This window comes from Podarcis pityusensis, assembly GCF_964106645.2.
Source record: "Podarcis pityusensis genome assembly, chromosome: 11".
Lineage (NCBI taxonomy): Eukaryota > Metazoa > Chordata > Lepidosauria > Squamata > Lacertidae > Podarcis > Podarcis pityusensis.
Genome location: NC_138036.1, coordinates 17,432,962 through 17,447,209, shown reverse-complemented (window position 1 = coordinate 17,447,209; position 14,248 = coordinate 17,432,962). Strand labels below are relative to the sequence as shown.

Sequence of the window (14,248 nt, the reverse complement as noted above, 5' to 3'; positions counted from 1 at the left end):
CAGTGAGAACTGAATGCCTTGACACGATAAAACATTTGTATGCAAAAACTTACTCTTAAGTACACAAGAGTCCTGTTGGACAAGACCAAAGTGCCATCTAGTCCAACATCTTGTTTCCAACCAGATGTCTCCCAAAAGTCTACAAGCTGTGTATAGAGGGCATTATAAGCTGTGTATAAGCTTACTACACTTTTGCAATAGTATTTTAATGATCAAACATATTGGGTGGAATTGAACCTAGTGTTAAGTTAAGTACAGTGGTACCTCGGGTTACAGACGCTTCAGGTTACAGACTCCGCTAACCCAGAAATAGTACCTCTGGTTAAGAACTTTGCTTCAGGATGAGAACAGAAATCGTGCTCCGGCAGCACGGCAGCAGCGGGAGGCCCCATTAGCTAAAGTGGTGCTTCAGGTTAAGAACAGTTTCAGGTTAAGAACGGATCTCTGGAACGAATTAAGTTCTTAACCCGAGATACCACTGTATATGTGCATGGAACTAGCCTGCTCATGCAACAGGCCATTTCCCCACTTCTCACCCCTCCATATGCCTCCTAATCCTGTTCTAGGGGTTCCTTATACCTCGAAACGTCCATAAAGTAAAATGCCCCCCCCCCACCTTAACTGAGCAGCTCCCACCATTGTCTCCAACGTGGCACATAGATTAGAGAAAATGTACATGCGCACACTGTATATACAACTGTCAGTTTTATTTGTTGTGGCCACAGATATAAGAGGAACATTCAGAGGAAGCAGAAGAACATTCTGGGAAGAAGGGCCAGGAGAAACAGTATGTATATATATATATATATATATATATATATATATATATATATATACACACACAGTGGTACCTCGCAAGACGAAAAACTCGCAAGACGAAAGAGTTTTTGGTTTTTTGAGTTGCTTCGCGAGACGAATTTCCCTATGGGCTTGCTTCGCAAGACGGAAACGTCTTGCAAGTTTGTTTCCTTTTTCTTAAAACCGTTACAGTAATACAGGGTGCATTGCTTGAAGAGGTGCAGTTGCGACTTGACTTCGAGGAGCAACTCATAGCACGCTGTGTGGTAGCCTTTTTTGAGGTTTTTGAAGACTTTTTTGAAAAAATGGAAACCGTGCTTCGCAAGACGAAAAAACTCGCAAGACGAAAAAACTCGCAGAACGAATTAATTTCGTCTTGCAAGGCACCACTGTGTATATATATAATTGGCCAACACCTGCTCCAGCACAAACTGAGAGGTGGAACACTCTACTGTGGAATAAGCTTTAGAAACATTCTGTAGTTCAGTACAACTACAGGTCATAAAATCATAGAATTGTAGGGTCCAGCCTCCTGCAATGCAGGAATCATCTCTAAAGGATCCCTGGCAGATGGCCATCCAACCTCTGCTTAAAATCCTCCAATGAAGTGGAGTCCACCACCTTCGAGAGACACACTCTCACATTAAGATAAGGCCAAGCGTTCAAATGCTGACACTGTGCAGCATTCCACAGGCAATTCAGCAACATTTTTGGACTTCTCTGAAGTGCAGCACAAGATCAGGGGCAAGATGTTGACCCACGGCAAAAGGGAGGCGGTGACAGTACACAGCTGGTGACATCTGCATGTCTGAAATCTTGCACCACCCTCCAAGTGCCTTGTGCAGAATTGAAACTTCAGTGTTGTAGACCCATATAGATGTGGGAGAAACGTAGGAAACTGCCTTACTGCCCTACCTCAGTATTTCCCTCGCTAACAGGCAGTGGCTCTCCAGGGGATACTCCTAAACGTAACTGCACCCTGACCCGACTGCATTTTCATACTGTAAAGCACCCTGTGATCCACATACGAAGGGAGGTGCAGTATATAAATCAGTGGTTCCCAACCCTTTTTTGGCCATGCCCCACCTAAGCATCTCTAAAATCCTGATATAATAATAATTTATTATTTATACCCCGCCCATCTGGCTGGGTTTCCCTAGGCACTCTTGGCGGCTACCAACAGAATATTAAAATACAATAATCTATTAAACATTAAAAGCTTCCCTAAACAGGGCTGCCTTCAGATGTCTTCTAAAAGTCTGGAAGTTGTTTATTTCCTTGACCTCTGATGGGAGGGCGTTCCACAGGGTGGGTGCCACAACCGAGAAGGCCCTCTGCCTGGTTCCCTGTAACTTGGCTTCTCGCAGTGAGGGAACCGCCAGAAGGCCCTTGGCACTGGACCCGTGTTTGGGCAGAATGATGAAGATGCCCCATCCTGTGACATATAATTCTTATTATTCAAAAAGTGAACTATTTACGTGGACGAAGCTTAAAGGTAAAGGGACCCCTGACCATTAGGTCCAGTCGTGACCGACTCTGGGGTTGCGGCGCTCATCTCGCTTTACTGGCCGAGGGAGCCAGCGTACAGCTTCTGGGTCATGTGGCCAGCATGACTAAGCCGCTTCTGGCGAAGCAAAGCAGCGCACGGAAACGCCGTTTACCTACCCACCAGAGAGGTACCTATTTATCCACTTGCACTTTGACATGCTTTCAAACTGCTAGGTTGGCAGGAGCAGGGACCGAGCAACGGGAGCTCACCCCGTCGCGGGGATTTGAACCGCTGACCTTCTGATTGGCAAGTCCTAGGCTCTGTGGTTTAACCCACAGCGCCACCCACGTGCCATTGGAGGAAGCTTAAAGGACCATTAACTGTCAATAACTCATTCTCGAATTGCCCCTTTTGTGGGGCGTGTGCCCCACGTTGGGAATCACGGATATAAATGATGATGATAACTAGACTGAACCTGGGACCCTCTGCATGCAAAGGTCTGCCTCAAGGAAAGCCTCTCACTCACCGAAGCCTGAGAAGCCCATCGTAGCTGCCAGCTCCGGGTCGGGTCCTGCCACCGGCTCGGCATCTGCGAAGAAAGAAGAGCGCTCAGTGCTTCCTCCTCCTACCCAAGACCGGCAGATCCTCCAAGGGAAGCCTGGCCGGGCTCGCTACTCACCGTTCTCTGCTCCCACCTGCTCCATCCCGAGAGCAACCCGCACTTCCCTTCTCCAGGAACCACAACACAGGTAAGTTGCCCGACCAGCAGGAAGTGGCTGCTGAGCGAGAGGAAGCCACTTCCGCTCGATGGCTATCAGAGTGAGACCCCTGGTGGTCGGAGGGAGAAATAACTATGCCCAAGACTTGCGGGGTTGATAATCGAACTACTGCTTAGTTTCAGTTTCAGGGTTACAACCCTGGTATATTTCGTTTGCATTTGTTTATTTATTTTCGAGGGTAGTATCAAGAATAAGAAAAATGTATTCAGCTGTGCAGGTATTTGTCATTTTTGGGTCTGTAACTCTTACTGCAAAAGGTGGCGAAAGCAATACGTAACGTCGAATAACAGTAGAACAAATAACTATTTACCCCGCACGCAAGACCCCCTTTCCTAAAATAAAAGTATTCTTTTGTTAGCAGTCCACCACACACAAGGCTGCAACCCTATTTGAGTGAGGCTGCAACCCTATTCAGTGAGGCTTACCCAGGATTTACTTGTGAGTGGGCATAGGATCGCGCTTCATGCCTGCAACGTTATTCAGTGATGCGCATTTATTTGGCAGCGAGCCTCGCTGAAATTCAAAAACTAAATAAATCTACATTTGTTTTAGCCTACCCAAGGGCTCAGGGCGTTACATCAAATTTAAAAACCGCAGCATAGACTGGGGGGGGGGGGGAAAGAACACCGGAAAGACCACGTCAAGTCCAACACCTGTCGTGTATGCAATCCTATGCAGTAATGCCACGCTTTCACGGGATTTCTGAATGAACACATGGATATGAATGGGGCTGTAAAAACTAAGCCTCACTGAAATCAGTTACTGTATATTTTCTCCTGAATAAACGAAATCGTTTCCTCGCGTTAATTTTACTCAGACTACTTATTTCTCTACGGTCGCTTTCTCACGAGTGAGAGAGATTCCCCACCGCACCAAAAAAACAAAAACAAAAAAAACCCCACACCATATCAGAAGCCCGGAAGTGTACGTACGAGGATGACTCTAACCCTTTTCTTCCTATCTCTACGGGTCCCGTCTTCGTGTCTCCCGCGGCCGCGCGGTGGATGCCGGGATTGGGCGCGCGGGCGCGACGGAGCGCAGTCCTGGCCTTGCTTCGACTTCTGAGGGGGAGAAGGAAGCTCGGCTTGGGTTCGACGACGTCGCCGCCGCCGCCTTCTCCACCTCGGCCTCGCCATGCCGGTCGCTCTCAGCCCGGCGGCCACTCCGGCCTTGCAGGAGGCGCTGGAGAATGCGGGGCGCATCATCGACCGGCAGATCCAAGAAGACCGCTGCTACCCGGACCTCTCCGAGCTGCTGGCGGTGCCGGCGCCCAGTAAGCCGCGCGTGAGCGGGCGGGAAAGGCTCCCGGGCGGGGGGGGAGGGTCTCTCTCTCTCTCTCTCTCTCTCATATTTTCTGCCCTCGTCCCCCCCCCTTTACGGTCTCCCGTGTGCGCTGCCAGCCTCAATGCCATGCTTCCACCCACCCACTTCACCCCACACTCCCTGGTTCCCCCCCCAGAAGTTGCAGGGCTGGCGGGAACTGTAGCCCAGGGTTAGGAACTGAGGTACTTGTACAGTGGTACCTTGGTTCTCAAACTTAACCCGTTCCAAAATCAAAGCGTTCCAAAACCAAGGCAGTCATACCTCAGGTTACAGACGCTTCAGGTTGCATTTTTTCAGGTTACAAGGTAAAGGTAAAGGGACCCCAGACCATTAGGTCCAGTCGTGGCCGACTCTGGGGTTGCGGCGCTCATCCCTCTTTATTGGCCGAGGGAGCGGATGTACAGCTTCCGGGTCATGTGGCCAGCATGACTAAGCCACTTCTGGCGAACCAGAGCAGCACACGGAAATGCCGTTTACCTTCCCACCGGAGCAGTACCTATTTATCTACTTGCACTTTGATGTGCTTTCAAACTGCTAGGTTGGCAGGAGCAGGGACCGAGGAACGGGAGCTCACCCCGTCACGGGGATTCGAACCGCTGACCTTCTGATCAGCAACCCCAGGCTCTTTTTCAGGTTACGGAAAGTACTGGAACGGGTACTTCCAGTTTTCGGCGGCCGCGCATGCACGGAAGTGCTAAATCATGCTTTGCACATGCTCAGAAGTGCCAAATCGCAACCCACAGCCATGCCACCGTGGGTTGCAAACGTGCATCCCGCACGGATCACATTTGCAACCTGAGCGTTCACTGTAATGCAAAATGGATCGATCCGTTCCAGACTTTTAAAAACAACCCCTAAAACAGCAATCTAACATGAATTTTTACTATCTAATGAGACCGTTGATCCATAAAATGAAAGCAATAAACAATGTACTGCCGTCACACAATCAGTCAATCATTAGATGAACTGGGTTCCACACAGTCACAAAAACAAAACAAAAAGAGCCGCAAAAACGTAAAATAAATTGCAAAAACAGGCAGATCTCAGAGTAACACTCAAAACGGAAGTGTGGCACTCAAAACAGCACGTTCAGCTTCCGAAAAAAGTTTGCGAACCAGAATACTTCCAGGTTTGCAGTGTTCAGGTTCCAAGTTGTTTGAGTACCAAGGCGTTTGAGAACCAAGGTACCACTGTACCATTATTATTAATAATAATAATAATAATAATACTCCGCCCATCTGGCTGGGTTTCCCAGCCATGAAAGCTAGGAGCTAAATGGCACCCTAAACCTAGGTTATGGGCGCAGCAATGTGTTTTTTTAATAACAAGAATACAGTACAAACCTGAACATGAATGAACTGCAGCTTGAATATTATGTTCATTTTTCACGTGGTCTAGTTCTTCCCCTGCCCACCCCCTTAATATTCTTAAGAAGGTCTCTTCTCCAGTCTTCAGAAAATAGCTGGAAGTGGGGAGGCAGAAAAAGGTTCATGACTTTGCTGAATCACCTGTTTAGTGAGGGAATTTGTTAGCTGCTCCCTTCGAGATGGACAAATACCAATGGAGGCTTGCAGCATTTGTAAGTCGCTTTGCGTTTCCTTGTGCTAGATAAAGTGGCCAACAAATTCAGTAAGTAATAGTAACATTTAAAAAAAGTTAAAATATTATTTTTTAAATTGTATACTGCTCATCATCTGAAGAACTCAGCGAGGTTCACAACATAAAAACACAACATACACAATAAAAACAAGAACAAAACCAAAACAGACTTATAGCACTCCCTCCCACAAACACATTTAAAAGGACATAGAATGTTAACCAGCCCAAGGCCTGGTTGAAGAAGAACGTTTTTGCCTGGCACCTATGCAGTAGTAGAATACTGTCATAACAGCAATGGTAAAAGCACTGCAAATCAGTTTCATCACCACTTCCAAAGTAAGACTTAACTGTGGCTCTGATTCTTTCTGAAGAATTGGGCCTAAATGAAGGTGGTGGGGCCTTCTGCTCCATCCTGCGACTCTCTGGGTATCTGGATATTAGCCCAGGCATGATGGAAATGTTGTTAGTAATGTTGTATATAGCCAGTAAAGCCCTTCACCACCTTTGTATTGTAAATGGAGAACTGGTTTATTTGAACAAATAGAACGGGGTCTGTTACACAAACTAGACTACCGATTCTCTAGAAAGGGCTATAGTAATATGCTTTAGAGTTCAAACTTCAGGTAGTGACTTTTAAAGCCGTGAAAGGTTTGCGGCCATGTAACTTGGAGGGCCACCTGCACCTGTGTGAACTTGCCCAGGCCCTGAGATTAGCCTCATAGGCACTACTCTCTTTTCTACCACCAAGAACATAGATTGATGGGTACCAAGGACAGGTCCCTTTCATTGTTGGCCCCACATCCTGGCCTCTTCATTGGTGGCTTTTTAGCAGATTTTAATATATACAGTATTTAGTCCACTTAGCTTTGTATTGATGGAATCCTTTGTTGCTATGTTTTACTTGCTGCTATTTTAATTCATTATGCTGGCAATAATCTGGTTAATCTCTAATGTCTAGTGCTAATCATTTTGTACTTCTTGCAAGCTGGGGTTCACACGAAATGTTATAGTGCTACTACCAGGTACATTTGTTCTATACTGGTTATACACATATGAATGTACAGTAATGGTCTCATTACTAGGTTATTTTGGGGACAGGTGCTTTGTCTTTAATAGCTTAAAATTCTACAAAAATCTGCTTCCCTTCATTCCCCGATATTCCACTTACAGTATATACAATAAACCATTATGTTGCCGTACCATATGTTATTCAACTGCCATCTTCTGATGCATTCCTTTTATAAGACTAATCTTAGGGCAATAAAATTCAGTATGCAAAAATCTTTCAGTTTTTTCAGTTAAGATCAGGTGTATTTTGAGCCAGCCTTACCTGTTCCTTCCAGGCTAAACAGAATTGATAAAACAAATATAAAGCTTACAATAGGCATTCATGCTTGATGATAACAAATAGAAACAAGCATACATTATAATCATTCGCTGGTTTCTTTGAAGGCAATAACTAGCATTGAATCTCTATCAAGCAACTTTAAAATAGTATGTTAAAGCTATGCAAATATAGTAGGACTTCTGTACTGGAAATGGTTTCACTCCAAACAGCCCTTGTTTAACAGCCCTTGATTTTCTTAAGGTATTTCTTATGGTTAAGTACAGTACTTGCCAGCACTTAGCTTCCCTTTCCCTTGCTCCCAGAAGACTTAGCCTTTAGGTTCACATACATTAGTTGAGCAGTACTCTCTAGAATTCATGTTTCTAGTGCTCAGATTCCCTCCCCCGCCCCCCTCGGACTTCAAACACTTACTAATACATTTGAAATAGTTGCCAATGCTTTTGGAACTAATGACTCATTTGTAAACCAAATATTTGTAGTGTTAACAAGCAAAACTAGATCACTTTGTGTATCCTGAGTTTATATTGTGATCTGCAATTTCACATGTCAATTAATTTATCTTAACAGTTTATGAGACTGGTGGCTATTACTAGTATATCTTGCAAGGTTACTTTAATTTTTTAAAATTCATGGATGTATGAGCATTAATTGATTCCTAGGTTTAAAGAGAAAAGCACTTGCTTTTCATATACTGAGAAAAAAAATAAGTCTCTAGGGGTTAAAGAAAATACTCAGTTAAAGTGAAAATATCCAAGCATTTTGTTTCTATTACTTCTAATTATTTTACTTTTTCACATTTGCAGGTAGCCCCACTGTTTCTGGGATGTCAGATATGGATTATCCATTACAAGGACCTGGCTTTCTTTCAATTCCCAATCTTCCAGAAATAAGTTCAATTCGGAGAGTTCCTCTGCCCCCTGAACTGGTTGAGCAATTTGGACGTATCCTAATTATAACACAAGTGAAAGGCACATTAAATCTTGCGAGATGAAGGCCAGGGGGGCTAAAGGATGGGCTTTAGGCTGCTGGCTAATCCCTATTCATTCCAGCCTTCTCCCCATCTGATAGGATCATCTCTTGTTGGTTGCTGTTTTCTTCTCCCCCACCCATCTTTCTCCCTTTTCTCTTCCTCATAGCTACTTGTGCCCAGCTGGGAATTGGGCGCCCCTTCTACTTTATTTCACTCACCATTACACCTCTGCTGTTGTCTCCGATTCTACTACAGGTAGTTGCTGCTGCCTAGACACTAGTACAGTTATAGCAGTTAAATGATCATTGGATATGTGGCCTAAAGTAGTCTCTTTTTTGAAGAACCCCAATTTTTAGTTTCCAGTCCCTTTTCCCCCTTCAGCATCAAAAGAGGTTGCAGTAGCAGCAGACCAAGAAGCACAGCATGGTGAGGGACTCGAGCAGTAAAGAGTGGATGGCAGCCAGCCTCTTGCTCCAAAGGTGTTGGCTTTTCACACTTTGCCCTCCATCCATTCTCAGCCTTTCATTTATGGCAGAAGTGGTGAAGCTGTGGCCTTTCCATTATAGTTGGATTCAAGCTCCTGTCAACCCCAGCCACCATGGCCAACAGCCAGGAGTGATGGGAATTGTGCTTCAGCAACATATTGAAAGGCCACAGATTCCCCATCTGTGATCTGTACTGTGCTGGGGCTTCCAGGCATGGTGAAAGAAATGATAGAAACGGTATAGAACAAGGCTTTTGTGCACACAAATGATTATTAGGAAACATTTGCATAATAATCAGTATGGCATTCTGCTGTTGAAACTTAATTTTATTGCTTGGAATTTAATTATTTCAGTGCTTTAAAGTTTAAACAACAATAAAAAATGCTTGGTACTACAGTAGTACCTCCACTTACGGTTGCGATCCATTCCGGAGTGCCATTCGCACCCCGAAAAGTCTGTAAGTAGAGTGCCGCTTCTGCGTGTGACGCAGTAGAGCGCTCCTGCGCAGAGTGCACATGTGCGAAGCATGCAGAACACTTCTGGGTTTGCCGTGTTCGCAACCCGAAAATCCGCAACATGAACCTAATGCAACTAGAAGTATGACTGTACTTCAGACTGCTTAGTGTCATGTAAAAGAACCTCCATTTATTCTGTTTGACATTCTCTCTATCCATCCCTTGATTGCTAAATGTAAATGAAACATTGTAAAAAAGAAATCAAGGCTCCTGGTCATACTATCTCCTAGCTTGAAATAAATTCATTCTTTCTCTGTGGAGAGACATGAATGTTCTTTTAAGTTCATACAAATCAAGATTCTGGAGTCTTATCAACTGAGCATTTGTGTAATAAAATAATTGCTATGTATGTTGTGACTTTACATTTATAATACTGAGCTGTGGAATTCTACACTTATCCCGATCCTCCCCTCCTCTTCCCTAATTGCAAACTTAACGTAATGCAGAATTGCATGTCTTGCCTTGGTGCATTTTATCCTTAAATCTGGATACTTCAGATATGCAATGCAATTGTATGATGGGAGTGTTTCCTGAAATTAGCAGGGCCTGGCTGACCATTGACAGTGACATTTTTATGTGGCAGTACGAAGATGGGTATGTAAGATAAATAATTTATGTCTAGGAAGTTTTTGGGTATGGTAATCTCAATATTGGTTAATAGGAAGAAAAGGTTTGTGTAAGTAACGGATTGGTGCTTTTAACAATTTCATTCACTCTTTGAGATATTAAGTACTCAATGTTTTCATGTAACCTTTTCTGTTCATTGCAGTGGGGACCTCGCTTATTTTGATGGCCTTAGTGAAACCATCCTTGCTGTGGGACTGGTGAAACCAAAAGCAGGTAATAGGCTGTGGACAAAATACACTTGGGAAAAATCATTTTAGCTTTATCCTGAGAATAAGCTTTCATTTGTTTGCTTTGTTGGTGTCTGTTCTGTATTAGAAACTATCTTACATACTGGGCCTTTTGAATATTATCATGCAGTGCACATAATTACCCCAAAGATAAATGTTGCATAAATATACCTTCTATTTTTGAGGTTGCATTGCTAAAATTACTGTAGGATTGGGAAAATAGCAGTTAAAAGGCTTGAAATGATATTTCCTGACTGACAGGAATTAGTGCATATGCCTCTTCACTCTCCTAGATCTTGATTGTGACAAGTAGCATGTTATTTAGAGGTGGTTTCCCCCCCTTATATTGACAAGTTGTCTTCCTGCTTTCTTTACTCACAGGAGTCTTTCAACCACATATACGGCACCTGCTCGTTTTGGCTACTCCTGTGGATATAGTCATTCTAGGACTAAGCTATGCAACCTTGCAAGGAGGTAATTGTGTATTCGCATGCTTGCTTTCATGAAGAGATAGGGAAAGAAATTTGGAGGAACTTGCTGCTACCAGCTGGTGACTGTTTAATGCAACTGGCTCCTCTTAGATTCAGCTCGCTGCCTTACCAACACAAGTGCCTGGCTAGACACAACCAATTTCATCGTTGGTGGAGCTGAGGGAATGAGGCTGTTCGGTGGCAGTAGAATGAAATAATGTCCGATTAAGCTTTTAGAGGCCCCACCTGAACTATACATATAAAACAGTATCATGCCACTTTAAAGTATCATGGAAAATGTAATTTGTTAAGGAAGTAGAGAGTTATGAGACCCCTATTCCTCTCACAGAGCTGCAATTTCCAGAGTGGTTTCTCAATCAAGCCCTCTTCCCGGGGAACTCTGGGAAATGTAGTCCTGTGAATGGAAGAGGGATCTTTTAGCGCAGGCTTCCTCAACCTCGGCCCTCCAGATGATTTGAGACTACAATTTCCACCATCCCTGACCACTGGTCCTGCTAGCTAGGGATCATGGGAGTTGTAGGCCAAAACCATCTGGAGGGCCGAGGTTGAGGAAGCCTGTTCTAGCAACTCTCAGCACCTTTAACAAAATGCAGTTCCCAACATGCCTTGGAAGAAACTATGACTGTTTAAAGTGGTATGTTACGGCTTTAAACTCTTAGTGTAGATGGAGCCTAGGAGTAAATAAGTTTTAGGCTGAGATAAGTCTCTGTGTTAAAACACACATACATGCTCAAGATAACGTGTTTTTAGAAAATTTACTACTTTGTTGTATCTGGAGTGTATACTTTTAATAGTATAAATAGGAAAAGAATTGGCATTGTGAATTAAGGATGTTTGATAACTCAAGTGAAATGAAATTTTAACTCTTAAGAACTGTGTTTTTCAACATAAGAGAGTTTTGGCTCAATCTTATTTATTCTGAGGAGTTAGGTTTGCTACTAAGGCGCCAATCCTATCAACTTTTAGAAAATAGCACTTAAGAGTTCATGATATACAAACTCAATGTTAGGTCTTCCTTATTTCTTGAAATCATTTTAGTTGAAGTAGTCAACAAATAAAATAACATATGTATATATATTATCAGGTTCTGGATCCCTCAATGATAGCATGTCTGGTGGAATGCAGCTTCTTCCAGACCCGCTCTACTCACTGCCTACCGATAACACCTATCTGCTGACAATAACTTCTTCTGAAAATGGGCGTATCTTCTTGGCTGGCAAAGATGGTTGTTTGTATGAAATTGCTTATCAGGCAAGTGAAATCTGCTAGAGATGGATACTGGGGGATGGATGGAAAGTACCGTATTTTTTGCATCATAACACTCACTTTTTTCCTCCTAGAAAGTAAGGGGAAATGTCTGTGCGTGTTATGGAGCGAATGCCTACGGATGGCGGGGGGATCTGCTGCAGTCGTGAGCAGAGGATCCATGGTTCCCCTTCCTTCCCTCCTCCATGGCTCGCTTTGAAACAGCAAAGCGGGAGAAGAGCGGTTGAGTGGGGAGGAGAGAGGGACAGAGAGCCTGCTTGCTTTAAAGGAGCAAAGCGGGAGAGGAGAGGAGCCGCTTACACGAGTCCAGAGCTGTTTTTTTCAGCGAGCCAGGGAGGAGGGAGAGAAGCAGAGCCTTTAAAGGAGCAAAGCAGGAGAGGAGAGGAGCCTTCTCCTCTTATACCCCTCTTCTGCATTATTAACAGCATCCTTCTCCACCCACCCCATGCGTGTTCCTTGTCCCTTCTGTGTTTTTCCTTCCCTCCCCACTTAAAACGTGGTTACAAAGCACGGATCCACATGGATCCTCAGGATTTTTGCACTGGGTATTCCCAAATTCACCATCAGATCATATAGCATGCCCATGGCTACAGCTTGCACCAAAAAAATCATGCACCCACTGTTGCCTGGGGCCGCAGTGGTGCAAAAACGTGGTTACAAAGCATGGATCCACATGGATCCTGAGGATTGTTGCATTGGGCTACCCCAAACTCACCGTCAGATCACATGTCTGTGGCCACAGCATGAACCACAAAAATCATACATCCACTGTTTCGTTTAGAATATTTTTTTTCTTGTTTTCCTCCTGTAAAAACTATGTGCGTGTTATGGTCGGGTGCGTGTTATAGAGCGAAAAATACGGTACATTGCTCTTGATGCCTCACTTCTTTCTCTTCTATATTGCTTCATTTATTTGAAAGAGTAGTGAGTTTCTTAGTGCATAAATATTAGTCTGGAACTCCTGCTAACTTAATAAATATTCTTGTTCATTGCAAAGAATGTACTGAATCTGAGTCATCTTCAATGATCTTAAGAATCCTAGCAAAGAACCATCTGATGTTTAAGTATTTTTGTTAGTGGCAGACAATAACTCAATACTGTTGAGTTTATTCTATGGCCTGCATCAAAGAGGCCACAAACTGGCTAGTTCTCAAAAGACCAAGCTTCCTTCTTGAATTCTGCCAGCAATCAAAAGGTCAAGTCTCATACCTGCTTCATCAACACACATGTGCTTAGAGCTGGCACATCAACACATGCGCTAGTGAATCTGATGTACAGTAATGTTATGCTGGCTTACTCTGTGATATAAAGCAGATTTACTGTTCTTATGTAAGATTGGGGTCCAGTCAAAGTGAGAGAAAAATATGGAGTTATAAACTCTTGAGGATTTGGAACTTTTACAATGGAACTTTATAAAATGACTTCTCTTTCATAGTACAGACTGCTGGTGCTGGAGTAGAGCACACTGTTTATCTGCAATGATCTGGGGGCCAGGACTAGTTAGGCTGCATAATAATGTTGGGAATTCATTGATAATTAGATGGGTCAAGTAAAGTATTCTATGGGTTTGCATAATTATCTAATTCTAGTGTTGTTTTATTTTTGTAGGCTGAGGCTGGCTGGTTTAGCCAGCGTTGTAGGAAGATCAATCATTCAAAGAGCACCCTTTCTTTCCTTGTTCCATCATTGCTCCAGTTCACATTCTCAGAAGATGGTAAGGGATGTAAAATCCATGTTTAAAATACCAATATTAAAACCCAGATGTATTTGTGTTTGATAATATGTTACAAATGTCTGGCACCTCTAGCTCACTTAAATGTTTCATTTACATAAATGAATCATTAGGTTGATTGCTTTCTTTCAAGATTTGTGCTACTAAATTACTGCCTTTTATTGCTAAAGCAGTTTAACCAATGCAAATACAATAGAAACATGCTCTTAAGAGACTTGGGTAATTCGGCTAGTCTTAGGTTTGAAATTTGTTATTTGAAGTGCTTAGGTAAGAAAAAAAATATGTAAATATGTTTTGATAGTCCACTGATATCTTCTGGACATTATGAATGAAAGTCTCTATTTCTCAATACCAAATGTTGACAGACTTTAAGCAGTTGATTCTGGGTTTTTATTCTCAAATTGCAGATCCCATTGTTCAAATTGCCATTGACAACTCCCGAAACATCTTATACACACGCTCTGATAAAGGTGTGATACAGGTATGCCTTTTGATACATTCTGTTTCCCCTGTTATTCACAAATTTAGGTTCACATCAGTACTAACTTCATTACATTGATGGGAACTTACTGTATAACAGAGTTCTAATCCAGCCTTGC

At 43.3% G+C, this 14,248-nt stretch overlaps 2 protein-coding genes across 3 annotated transcripts in view; one reads left to right on the top strand and one right to left on the bottom strand.

The window, feature by feature from the left end:
- WDR70 (WD repeat domain 70) overlaps window positions 1-3,090 on the bottom strand; it is a 119,433-nt gene extending 116,343 nt beyond the window's left edge. Inside the window, exons 1-2 of the mRNA XM_080972700.1 lie at window positions 2,967-3,090; window positions 2,814-2,876 (exon numbers count right to left, since the gene is read on the bottom strand). Coding sequence (XP_080828826.1) covers window positions 2,814-2,876; window positions 2,967-2,991 — 88 coding nt within the window. The 5' untranslated portion in view covers window positions 2,992-3,090. The remainder of the gene's footprint in view (window positions 1-2,813; window positions 2,877-2,966) is intronic.
- A 1,009-nt stretch (window positions 3,091-4,099) lies between these two features.
- Window positions 4,100-14,248, top strand: part of NUP155 (nucleoporin 155) — a 35,631-nt gene continuing 25,482 nt past the window's right edge. Inside the window, exons 1-8 of one of the 2 annotated variants that reach the window (XM_080972292.1) lie at window positions 4,100-4,339; window positions 8,140-8,277; window positions 9,804-9,900; window positions 10,076-10,146; window positions 10,542-10,634; window positions 11,736-11,902; window positions 13,526-13,631; window positions 14,057-14,130. In XM_080972292.1, coding sequence (XP_080828418.1) covers window positions 4,201-4,339; window positions 8,140-8,277; window positions 9,804-9,900; window positions 10,076-10,146; window positions 10,542-10,634; window positions 11,736-11,902; window positions 13,526-13,631; window positions 14,057-14,130 — 885 coding nt within the window. In that variant the 5' untranslated portion in view covers window positions 4,100-4,200. The remainder of the gene's footprint in view (window positions 4,340-8,139; window positions 8,278-9,803; window positions 9,901-10,075; window positions 10,147-10,541; window positions 10,635-11,735; window positions 11,903-13,525; window positions 13,632-14,056; window positions 14,131-14,248) is intronic. The other variant, XM_080972291.1, reaches the window with a different exon arrangement.